This window comes from Lepidochelys kempii, chromosome 1 (assembly GCF_965140265.1).
Source record: "Lepidochelys kempii isolate rLepKem1 chromosome 1, rLepKem1.hap2, whole genome shotgun sequence".
In the NCBI taxonomy this organism is placed as follows: domain Eukaryota; kingdom Metazoa; phylum Chordata; order Testudines; family Cheloniidae; genus Lepidochelys; species Lepidochelys kempii.
The window spans coordinates 228190216-228203425 of NC_133256.1; the positions used below are offsets into that span (position 1 = coordinate 228190216).

General features: G+C 43.2%; 1 protein-coding gene across 4 annotated transcripts in view; it reads right to left on the reverse strand.

The window, feature by feature from the left end:
• MPPED1 (metallophosphoesterase domain containing 1) overlaps positions 1 to 13210 on the reverse strand; it is a 94812-nt gene that overhangs the window by 10364 nt on the left and 71238 nt on the right. For 3 of the 4 annotated variants that reach the window (XM_073316734.1, XM_073316725.1, XM_073316707.1), the window contains one exon: positions 7257 to 10252. The exons of the other annotated variant lie outside the window; for it this stretch is intronic. In XM_073316734.1, the coding sequence (XP_073172835.1) occupies positions 10134 to 10252 (119 nt within the window). In that variant the 3' untranslated portion in view covers positions 7257 to 10133. Of the gene's footprint in view, positions 1 to 7256; positions 10253 to 13210 lie in introns of those variants that run through there. 4 annotated transcript variants of the gene reach the window in all.

Below are 13210 nucleotides of genomic sequence, written 5' to 3' on the forward strand. Positions count from 1 at the left end.
ATGTAGACAATCTGAAGTAGAGGTGAACTGAAGTCCACTGCCTCAGAAATCTGTTGACTTCTGAGGGACTCCAGCTGGACCCTGAGAAATTGAGTCTTTAGGGAAATGCCCAGAACAAAGACGCGAAGGGAGTTCAGCAATTTATAGGGATGGCCAACTCTCGTTCCAGATTCTGAACACTCTAATCAGACACCTGCGAACCCTCGGAACAGTTCACACCCAGTAACACTGACTAGGAATAGTCAAACACCCAAGAAAAGGCATTTGAAAGAGTAAAGAATATAAGTGCAGCACCGGTGTTCCCTCTAGTTTTTTCCATCCATGCGTGGAATACATTTTGTTACGTGCACCGAGGTGCGTGCGGATGTGCACCACCAGTAGAAACAAAAAACCTAGCTATAATATATATTTTTTAAAAGTTACCATAAGGATAATTACTCCAGCCAGGAAAGGTTAGGCATTTTAGAACTCCCTACTCAAAAAATTAAATTTAAGTGTAAGAGAAATAAAAATTATGAAATGCATAGACCAGTCAAAGCGCTAAAATAACACACTTTGAAAGAATAAAATTACAGAGAATATATGTGCATTGCAGGAAGTAACAACAACAGTTATTTCAAGTATGTGTTGGGAGGTGAGTGTGAAAGAGACTCTGTGTGTGTGTGACCCAAAGAGTGTGTGTATGTGAGAGAGACACAGAGACAGTGTGTGTGCTGGCTGCTGGGGAAGTTTCTGAGTGATGCTGTACACACTCACTGAAAGCTCTCCTGCTCCGTCCTGAGCCCTGTCGGGGAGGGAGAAAAAGAGAGAGAGAGTGTGAGACAGAGACTGTGTGAGCTGGCTGCTAGGGAAGTCTCAGAGACTATGCACTGTCTCTTTTAAGAAAGGCACTCACTCACCACCCCCAAGTCGTTCAGCCCTCAGACCGCAGCAGCTCTGAGTCCTGAGCCAGGCTGTTCCCTCTCCCCTGCTCTGTGGAGATGGGGTACAGGGGCGGGGGGATGGGGACACCCTGACATCAGTCCCCCCCGATCTCCCTGCTCTGCACAGCCAGCAGGAGGGTCCTGGGAGCAGCTGCAGGAGCAATGTGGCTGCAAAGCAGCAGGGGGAGGGGCACCTGAACACATGCTTCCGGATGACTGTGTGCGCTCTGCTAATCAACTGCATGGCACTTGAATCTCTTAGGCAGCCGCCCATCCGCGCAGCTTACAGGAAACACAGCGCAGCACCAGTCCTAACGGTTTACAACCCTGTGGTGTAGCTACAGAGTGAAGCCTCAGAAGCAGCAGCACTGATGCAAAGCCAGCAGCCCATAGCATGTGCTACTAGATCCCTGACGGACACAGAAAGGGGATTGGCTCAGATAGAAAAGGAGCGAGCCGGAGCTGTGATCTTTGGAACGGAATAATTCCATCAGTTCTCCCTTGGGCACAAGGTGGATGTGATCACGTAGTTCCCATCATAAAAGTGAAGAAAACCTTTTCCTGAGCCGGGTTGGGATTTCATGAGCTTGTAAAGAGTCTCTGTTGTTGGGCACTACACTCTTGGCTCACCTCATGCCGATCCATGTCTGTGCTCAACTAGCCTTTTGCGCCTTGTGATGTGGCCAAACCTGGAGTAGGAACTGTTTTGGTGCCTGTAGCCCCTCATCCTGCTCAGCGCGTGTTGGCTTCCCTGGAGCCTCCCGTGAGCGATACGGAGCTAGTGCAGAAATGTTGATAGACTCTAACTCTTGTTCTACAGAGCCACCCATGCTATAGGCTGGAAGGCAGGCCCTGCTGAAGTGACTTTCCTGCGCAGGAGCTCATCTGCACATCATAGCTCTGGAGTCTCAGCAAGTGTTGTAGTCATTTGGATGCACTCAAGAATGGCTTCTTCGTGCTGCTTCAAAATAGCTTTTGCTTAGTAGATTTCTACTCCAGTTTCTGGGAGGTTGACTAGCTAGAGGCAAGAACTATGCTCAGGAAAAGTGAAGGCAAATTTTGCAAGATCCAACGTAACCGACAGGCTATGCTCAGACAATGGGCCACAAAACACTGCAGCAAGATTCAAATGATTTAGGACCAAATGGGAATCTGAGAACAAGGCAGCTTCCTCTGAGTGCCCACAAAGCAACAGGAAGGCAGAATTGGCAGTAAAGACAGCCAAGAAGACTAATTGCAAAGGTAAAACAGACAGGAAGGGATCACTAGCTGGCAATATTGAACCACTGCAATACACCCTCCCAAGGGCCCAGCACAGGGAAAGATGGGCCAGAGTCTCAAGACTCCGCTTCCCTGAGGGTCTGCTGCAGTCCAGCTAGAGGAATGATGGACAGAACACAGAGATAGTGAAGATAATACCAAGCTAAGCGGCAAAGGAGCCAAGGACCTGAGGCCACTACACACACAGGGGAGCAGGTCTGGGTCCAGCCATCAAATAGACATACAAAGCAATGGCAAAAGGCAACAATCTAAGCTGCAGTGGGGCACAGGCCAGGTGAGGCAGCTACAGACTCAGGATGGTGTTAGAGACATAACTGAAGAAAACCGCAGAGTCGTAGCAGGCAGCTGACACATTCAGAGAGATGGGGCCAAGGTCAGGACCCAGGAAGACATAGCAAAAGCCTCAGCCATCAGATGTCCTGGTGTAGGACTGTCAGAAGAAAAAAGGTCTATGAACTACAGGATGCCACCCAACAGAATGAAGGCAGCAATAGGATGGAAGCAAGTCCTCCACCACCACCAACACAAACAAGAAATAGGAGACTGTTTCAAAGACATGCACACTTGAAGGAATATGAGGCCAATAGGCTGGTGGTAAAGGCCATGTCCCTATAGCGGGCTTTGTACTAGTAATCTCCAGTCCCAGCATGTCAGCAAATGCTAGCACAAAAAAGTACAACAGCAAAAAATGGTAAAAGGAGAGATACAGTAATATACATGGAACTTGTAGGGAGGAGCACAGGTTGCAGGAAAAAAGAATTTGGAGGCAGGAAGTCAGTCTGTGTGCACAAGGCTAGAATGCTAGCTATAGTTGCAGCATCTCTGTCAATAGTTCTTCTGATAAAAGAGCCAGCTTAATTTTACAAGCATGGAGTCCTTTCATGCAGGACCACCCTAGAGCAAATGGTACTCCCTCCCATTTGTTCAACTTCTGAATACCTTATTTTTTATGCCATTTGTAGCCCACTTCATGACTTTGATGAACGATTTGAATGCATGATTTATCTCTGTCGTATAAGATGATAAATTTGCATGCTAGACTCTGTAAATAGGTATTTATTCATGTATTCATTTATAAGCAAATTTAAAAAATTGTTTCCGCTAAGCTTATAGAAACTTTTTAATTTGAAGAATAACTGAAATGTTGTAACATCAAGAAATTGAACTCTGCACCAACATTGGGTGGACCAGTATTAAACAGTGTTACCGTAGGTGACAGCCTTAGACTGTTAACCCTAGTCCTGTAGTTCAAAAGGTCGCTTTTCTTGCCTTTTCCCTCACAAACCAAAGCACAGCGTCAGAGATCCAAAGACTGGCCAATGGCATTTTCAAGTGATAAAATAGAAAACGATGTCGGTCTCTTGTTTGCCATTGTCGATCGAAGATACATTCTAATGAGCCTGAACTTCGAAAAGCTGTGCTCACCAATCGTGACTGTGACCAGCAGCGTGAGCAGATTCATCAAAGCTACCCACACATTAGGAAAAGTCTCCTTCAGCTCTTCATCAGGAACGAATTGGAGAACTTGGAGTGGAGACTGCTTCCTGTGTGGCAAAATATGACTGATTTTGTCCAATTTGACATAGAGGTCTTTGATGTCCGAACACTCACCATGTGTCAGTGTCTCATATACTGGCAAGGGCATGGCTGACAACATTCCAGAAGATTGGAGGAAAATGTAGTTCTCAGAAAGTCAGGAAGGTTCCACAAGATTCTACAAAGGTCCAGAACATTCTAGGAGGATGGGGTGAAACGAATACGTAATACCTGTAACGTTACTTCAAACATTCTATTTTCATTTTTGTTGCTAACAAAAGCTCAGCACCCCCTGGCCCCTAAATCCAGCCCTGCTTTCATATTTTCACCTAGCACATGGTACATGAAATATGCAGCATGATGGCAAAGGGAATTTCATGTTGACAAATGCTAAAAAATGCACACTGAAAGAAGTAATTTGAAATACTTGTGCACTTTGCTGGATTCTAGATTAAATGTCACCTCTCAAACAAAAAGACCTGGAAATCATTATAGACAGTTAAATGAAACCCTCTGCTCAGCGAGCAGCAGCAGTTAAAAATATCAAACAAAATGTAAAAGTGTATAAAAACAGGATAGAAAATCATATGGAAAATATTCTAATTTCATGATATAAATGAATGGTACACCCTAATCTGAAATACAGCAATCTGCCTACCTACTTCACTCTCAGGATATACCAGGAATAGAGGGGTTCAGAGGTGGACAACAAAAATGTGTACTGGTAGAGAGACACTTCCTTATAGAAAAAGATTGAATAGATTGTAACTTGTATAATTTATATACTAGATGAATAAGAGATGACATGATCCAGGCATGTGAAATAATGAATTGCATAAAGAAGGTAAATCAGTGCTGCTGTTTATGCTCGCTCTTCATACAAGAACAAGAGGACATTCAATGAAACTGAGGGGGTAGCTAATTTAAATGGATACAAGGTAATACTCTTTTTCTTTTTAAAACACCCAGTGTATAATTAGCCCATGGAATTGTGACAAAGTGGGATGTTCTTAACGTTTTCTCTAAATACTATGTGTGCGCCTCAGTTTCCCCTATGTGTTGCACAAGTATCTAGGTGGTGAGGTAAGGCTGTGTGACAATTGCAGAGACTCCTAGGGGCAGGTGTGACTGCTGAGTGGCTGCCTGGACACAGAGAATGGCTGACATTCTGTATGCTGGCAGCTGATGGCCAGAGCCCGTCCTCTGCAAGGAGCCAGCCAGCCAGCCAAAAGTATTGGAGAACAAAGAGGGGGGAGAACAGGTGACCGGTTTGCCCGGGAAAGAGACAAAGCATGTAGGAGGGGCAGCTGGGCGTTACTGAGGCTGGGTGGTTAGAAGCAAGTCAGTCTCCTGGTTTGGGATTCGGGGCCGGGGGAGCCCTGGGCTCTGGATCTCCCCAAGATGGATTTTGCTGAATGTTCCTAATTTCTGTGCTAACAAGGTCTGTTCTACACTGTGTTCCTGACAACTACTAAACCCGTCTATTTGCCAAGCTGGCGAAGAGTCACTGCTAACTGCAGAGGTGGGGTGCAGGGCCCCTTTCAGGGAGTGTGTAAGGCTTCCCCAGGTGTCCCATCCCAGTGGACTCACTGCAGGGAGCTCATGGTGCAAACAGGGGTGCTAAATGCTCAGAGGTCAGACCCAGGAGGTGCTGGAGCCAAGGCAGCTTGCCCTGGTGAGTGTGCCCTGCAGGGGGAGAGACTACCCTAGAGTCCTGCCTGACTTCATTCAGAGAGTTCTAGAGCACTGAGCCTGTGACTCCGTGACAGCAACTCACTGCTCCAAGATCTCTTTGAGTCTAAGATCTTAGTAGGCTTCAGGGACAGACTAGGCATTTGTCTAGATGTTAAGATCAGCCATGGTTACATAAGGCTTCATATATTTTTCAGAAGAAATACTAAATTCTCAGATCAACCACTAATTGATGAGGGTAATGAAGAAACTTCCCCATCAGCAGGTTATTCCAGAATTGCTCACTAAGGGGTTTCTTGCATGTGCTTCTGAACCATTTGCTAATGACAATTGCCAGAGATAGGATCCTGGATGGGCTGGACCATTGTTCTGCACAATTCCAATGTTTCTTCACGTTCTATACCTCTGCCTCCTTCCTTTTCCCTTGAGTCAAACAAGCCCACTGCTATCTGGCTAGTCCTTTCTGCTTTCCTGCCCATTCCACTGAGTCCCAAAATTGTCTGACACCTTCAAGGCCCAACCCAGCAGGTCTAGAGCATCACTGCTCTAGCTACCATTTCTTGACATCAGCCTCACTTCTCCAAACAGTAGTTTGGGGTCTGCAACAGTTTCTCCGGGTCTTCGGCTTCAATTTCTGTTGAGAACCATCTTCTTACATCTGGTTCCCAGGCTTGATATATGTCAAGAACGAGCATCAAGGATAAGTGGGTGACAGAAGGAAGGTGTATTCCTAGGGAGGCTGGGGATGGGGGAAAGCAGGTCACACTGGGCCTGGTTGCAGAGTCTCAACTAACTTTCTTTCCTGGCAGCCAAACCCTTCCTGTTCTCCCAAGTCATTAGTTGTTAAAACACTCTCATAATCCTGGGGATGAGCAAGTCTTTACATCGCTTTTGTCCTTATCCATTAGCCCATAGTGATATTTTCCCCCATACCCTTTCCATGTTTGGAAAGGAACTGAAATTAACCACAGTATTTAACAACTCTGCCGACTTATGGTAAAGCATGCATTCCTTCACAAAGTACGAAGAGACATCAGCACAGCTCTGGGAGTGATGTTAGCTGATTAACTACCAGTGTAAGTTAACAAAGGGAGCACAAACCATTGCCTTGATGGAGGTGCTAAACATTCTTACCTTCTTTTTTAAAAAAAACCCTCACGCATTCTCAAAACTGGAGCTATGTAGAATCTTTCCTAAGTAATTAATACTTTGGAATGGAGTTAAAAAAAAGGGGAGCGCACCTTTCTTAATCTCCTCTTTGAGGGCCATACTGACGATACACTCAAATATCTCCAACACTCATACATTCCTCAAAAGATTTTACCCACATCCTCGTTATGGGCCCCACAATCAAAAGTTTCCAAAGCTATTTTTGCTAAATTAGCCACATTAGCTTTTCCTAAAACACCATATTGGGTCATAGAAGCATTTCATATATTCCATCCGTGGGGATCTTTAATTACATGAAGCAGTTATTTTTCTCTTGTTGCAACCATTGGTTCCAACTGATTCTTTATTTTTTGCCCTAAGGCAAGGAAGTCTCTATTAAACTGGAGGCAGTAAAGAGTGCCTCTTTTGCTAAGCCAGTGTGCACAGACGTCCTTGCAATGGCAGCTATTGCAGGATTGTTTGGTACACAATTATGCACAAGGCTTAACACCTTCAAGTCCAGCTGATATCCCACCAGTAGCTTTTAGGTTTGTATGGTAACTGAGCCACAGTACGGAGCGCTTTGGCTCCTAAAATAAAGGGCAGATGTGTTGTATTTTACAGTAAATATTTTACTACCATGCCAAATGGAATGTCTGATAGATGTAAACAGAATTTGTTTTTTTAAGATTTTATTTGTCTAACATGCTTGACAAAATAATTACAACATCAAGTTATGCCAAAATGATTAAATAACCTTTAAGCTTTCATACCGCAAGTCTTTTAATGATAACTTTTAAAGTAACAGCTGCTTTCAAATAATTTTTTCACATAAAATACACAGTATTTTGAAGATACCTTAGGAAAAATTGGTTTTTAAGAGCATATTTTCTGAATGTTGAATAGAATTCTGAATAGAAATGTTGTTGCAGCTAATAAAAGCTCCCCCCCTTAACATTCTGGTAACAAGTGCCGAGAGTGAATGTAAACATTTCAGACTTCTTTAACATACAGCCAGTTTCCTGCCACCCTTGTTTCATAAAATACTTGAATTGTGACTGGTTAAGACACTTGTAGTCTAACGACACAGTATCGTTTTTCTTCCCAATGATGGTGGAAATCAGTAATAGGTTATTAACTTCCAGCCTCGCTGATGTGGCCTGATCCTACAACCCTTCCACAAATAGTTCTTGCAAAAATAGTCCCATGGAAATCTACTGCAGCCCACTCATGTGCACATAAACCATTCACATAAGACCGGGTTACAGGATGGGGCCCACTGTTTGCTTTTTAGTTTCAGCAAAGAGCAGCAAACCATTTTAGGTCCTAATTCACCAAACAGCTTACAAGAAATGAGAGATTTGTGGCATGTCATGTTTTTGGATATACCAGTTTGGATGAAGTTACTAGGCTCAAACTTAATGCTTCCCAGCACCAGGTGGGGGAAGAGTTTTTGCACATGTGAAGCATTGGAAATGAACCTAGTGTCCCTCCCAGATTTGATTTTGAGGCGCAAGCTTTCAGAAATAGCGGCCCTAGTTGTGCATGCAAATATAGCACATAGAGCTGCTACATCCAAAGCTCACATTTATGTCTTCATATTGAGCAAGTGTGTGTGCAAAAGGGCACTAACATGTACAATTACATAATCTGTGTGTGAAAATGTGGGCTCTGCAAATGCACTGGGTCCATGCATGGTTTTTTTTTCTCTAGCATCAGTGTCTGAATGTCTCACCCATGAGCTTTGCCTAATGTGTGTGAAGGTTATTTAACACATAGATCCTGTTAGTACCACAATTCTGAAAATCCATATCCAAAGTATCATACCTAGATAATGGCAGTTAAGGCAAGAGGTCTCCTTTTGCTTTCTTGGAAGTTGGAGAAATTGGGTTAGGGCAGGACAGAGGCCCCTTTTCCTTTAGGACATATTTTGGAGGTTAAAATACTTCATGGTTTGCTTTTTAAAGTGAATTTTCAGGCTAGTGTAAAGTGCTGGAATGAAAACTCTGCCGACTCAACTCCTCTGTGAATCCATGGATGCGGAGCATGAGCAGTGCTAGTTCTCACATCTGGATAGGCTGTATATAGGGGGTTAGAAAAGATTTCAGTCTCCTGGGCTCATTTAGTCCTTGGTCTCTACTACCACTGTCCAGAAGGGGGCAAATAGCCATGATGGGGCTTGTGATGTGGACACCTGTGCTAGACGAACTGCAGTGAGCTCGTCACTCATTTCACCTGTGCTGCTGAACAACTATTAGAAGGTAAAGGGCCAAGGAGTAATGGTCTCAAGCTGCAGTGCGGGAGGTTGGATATTAGGAAAAACTTTTTCACTAGAAGGGGGGTGAAGCACTGGAATGCGTTACCTAGGGAGGTGGTGGAATCTCCTTCCTTAGAAGTTTTTAAGGTCAGGCTTGACAAAGCCCTGGCTGGGATGATTTAGTTGGGGATCGGTCCTGCTTTGAGCAGGGGGTTGGACTAGATGACCTCCTGAGGTCCCTTCCAACCCTGATATTCTATAAAACTCATCCTTGGGGTAACTCCATCAAAGTCAGGGGCATTAACCCAGGGATGAATTAGCTCAGACTGTTAATCATTCCCAATCTGGGCCAGATTCAAAGCAGTGGCCTTATGATACGCTGTCCATCCCTTTATCAGTTCTTTAAACCGAACAGTCCCGCTAGGCTACCTTTTAAAACCACATCTGAACATCACAGGTTTCCTATTTTACTTTAAATCCAATCACACATCAGCTCTCATGTTAAACCACATGGATCTTTTTAAAGAAAAAATGGGAAATGACATTTTTCAGAGCTTACAAATGCCTGAGTTTGTACTGCCTTTAACACCATCTCCTTTCTAGAACGTTCAGCTGTTTCCCACACGCTGGCAGTATGCACCATTTCCCCTTCCATCTGTAATGCCAGATGTGTTGCGATTGCATTACAGAACAGTGATTAGGACCTTCACCTGAATTGCCTTTGAAAGCATGCAAGGGCACAGACTTCAGAAGGATTTGCAACAACAACTGGCTTCTTTTAACTGGTTCAACACAGTACTTGTGTAGACTCTTTTCATATTTGCCATATTATTCAGCAAAAATATCAACATCATTTGATTTTTACCAAATACTCATTGGAAAATGTTTTAAATGGTTAAATCCTAGTCTAAACATTCACGTTTAAACTGTAAACATTCTTTAAGAAACACGCCTTTGAAAAGACTTTATACTTTTAATAAGTTCAATATATGGTTGATAAAAAAAAAACCCCAACTCCCTACTCGATATATATGTGGAATGCATTCACTTTTGTGTATTCACAAGTATTTTAATGTTGAAATTTTAAATTTAATGCTTAATCAGCTTCCGGCAGATATTGGCACTAAAATGTCTTTCTTCCCATTCATTTTCATCACTCAAATTTGGTTGTGAAGAATTAAAAGAAAAAAAATAAAGGGTCTTCGCTTCTTCATTGAACAGTTCTTTATCATGTTTCTTAGTCAGCAATAGAAAACTGCTTGTGTGATAGGTACATCATTAAATTCCTATAACAATCATGTGTTCCTTGGAGTAGGTAAGTCAATAACTATAGGTGGATTGAGAGGCTGGTAATTCACAGTGCACACTGATGCATTCACATAGGTAGTAGTTCCATCAGCCATTACCCCATAGCCTACAAAGAAAACAAGTTCTAGTTACTACTATTATTCACTTATATAGTGCCACAAATGGAAGTGGTACTGAATAGTGCTACATCCATACTCTCAAGGATTTAACAGGGCCATATTCTGCTCTCTGTCATACTAGTGAAGCTTCCATGAGAGTAGTAATAATACTTGTGTAACAGAAGAATTTGAGCACCCTTTTAGATTGTAAAAGAAAGCCAAAGAGGACTCTCCAGAGTGTACACGTAGCGTGAGATTATAGCCACTGAAATGTGAGGTCTTCACAAAAAAGTTTAGTAACTTCAATATTTCTCTTTGAAAATCACTTTTAAAAAATATTCTCCCTCCAGTTTTTGAAGAGGGTGGGAGCTAGACTGTATTTCAGGCTTTTACCACACTCAAATCCCTGATTTCTTGGAAATCTCACATTCAGAACGTGTCGAAACCGTCACCTTTTGGGGCTGATATTTCCCAGGCTTGGTTTCTGCTCAAAGATTTTTTTTTTTTTTTTTTTTTTTAGAAATGTTGAGTGAAATCCCTTCAAACATTTTTGGACATATGGAAAAGTGAACATAATTTTTCCATTACAAAAGAATTCTAATCACTTATGAAAAGAAAAAAAAATCAACTGGGCTTCAGCAAACCCAGCAGAAGCATGAAATCTGCAACTTGGCATGGATATAGATATACCATGGCTTAGCATGAAAAAACTGGGTTTGATTTAAAGGTCTGAATATCTGAAAACTCTGTGCTCACTAGAAACTGTCTTTAATGGGCGCTATCCTACTGCCAGCAAAGTTAATGGTGACATTCCAAATCGCTTCAGTGGGAACTTGATTGGATCCAACGTGTCGGTGTACACTTAAATCTACCAGAGAAGTTCTAGGCATGTTTATGCAGTTACTTACGTGCCTGACTGAGCTCCCATTGAAGTCCATGGCAACACTCCCACGGCATGTCTAGACAGCAGCGGGGAGCGAGCCAGGTACACAGTTGCACTAGTGGGGCTCACGTTAGCGCCCTACACACAGCAGTGTCACCGCTGCAGCTCACGTAGCGGTGAGTCTGAGCTCGCTTGACGGGTTGAACGTCCACTGCAGCCATATCATCCACACTGCTGTTTTTAGGTGCTCGCTCAAGCCAAGCTAGTGGGAGTCTGTCTAGTGGGGCGGGGAGGCTCGGAGGCAGGGAGGCTTCATAGACTTCAGTGGGGATTGAGTCAGACCTATGTACACTCCCTTGGTTCAGGAACGCCATGAAAGAACTGCAGATTCTTTTACTTTCTTTTAAAAGCCCACACACTTAATGCTACGAACTGTGGGTCCAACCAACCGCTCATGGGAAACCTTACAAGAAGAGGACTTTAGCAAGGATGAAAACCGTCAGCTTCCTGTCACAGAGATTTCTCCCAATCATTTGTGGTTTGCCACAGAACAGTCGTCTGTTGTGAAACATGAACCACAGAACATAAATGTGAATTGCACAGTTAACATTGCGAGGGGAAGTTTCAGAATGTTCTCTCTCCCTCTCCATGGTTTTAAAACACCCAATCACCATGGTACCGGTTGCTAAAATGTTAATGTTTGTGCAAGATTTATAATATTGCACTTTTCATTCCTTCCCACCCTAACATGGAGACTCCTGTATGACCACCCCACCTGAGCCTTGGCAGGAGCATGGGAAGTAGGATTTTAGATGACGTTACTGTAGGGCTGCCTGTCACTGTGACTGGTGGAGCAGCAGCAAGTATGGTGACAGGTGAGACATTTTTGGCAGTAGCAGCAGTTCAGAGGAGGAAGTGGGGAGGAACAGTCAGTTCTTTATTCCTCCTGGATATTTAGTAGATGACTGCTGTAGATGTAGCTGTGTTTAGTCAGGGGAGATATCATCTGTTCATACCATGCACTCACTTTGCAAAGAGCACATTCGTTTGCAGAGGCTGTCTGTGAGAACTTACTTGGGAATTCTTCTCTGAGGAGTTTTACCATCCCACAGCAAAACAGGCTTTGCAGTTTCCCATTTGTTTTCTCTGAATTATGATAGTTTACAAGAACTCCCTGTCTCTTAACTCTGCTACTTACTGCGACTGCAGTGGTAACTGAAATAATTTATCATTCTGTGAGTCAACGTTTTTTCTTTGATGAGCCAAAATGCAGACATGGGGTAAGCAGATGCAACTCTATTTACCTCACAGGAGCTTACAACAGGTCACTTACACCAAGTTTAAACTTACTTGGCCTATAATAAACTAAAGGGATAATATCAATTTTAGAACAGGTTTTGTCTGAAAATTGTTCACACACAGTCTTATAAGTAACCTCTAAGACTGCTGTACCTGAAAGAGGTCTAGAGAGGAGTCATTCAATTTGTTTACTCTGTGCATTTGACAGCACTTTAGAAATCACCTAGTGAGAGTTCGTTGCAAGGACTAGGCGGCAGTGATTGTACCTCCAGGCCATACACCTTGCAAGATATGAGTAAACACCATAAGACGCATTCTTTCCCCTTTTCTTTGATTGTAAATATGATCCCACTACCATTGACTTGAATGGGAGCAAGCCTGATCCCATTTAATGATTTATAAGAAGGGAATTCATTTTCCCAATTGAAAGCCAAATGGTTGACAGGACACCCTAGGTGGGTTTGTGCACTGAACATTTAACCTGGTTAAAAAAAAAAAATCTTACCCCCACAGAGCCAGTGAGAGGGCTCCCTAGTGCTCTGAGACAAACACTCAGACAAACGCTCTGAAGAAACTACAGTGTTTCAGATTGCTGGGGAATCTTGACCTAGCTGATGAGGAGATAATTTGTGCATGTACCATGTATTAGGATGAAGAGTGGGAGGAACCTCTAGAGTTTTATGGAGCCTCATTTTAGCTTTGTATTTATTTAGACCCTTCTAACCCAGGATCTCAGTAATTAAGCCTTAGAAATCCCTACGGATTTTACAGAGAGAGAAAGGGA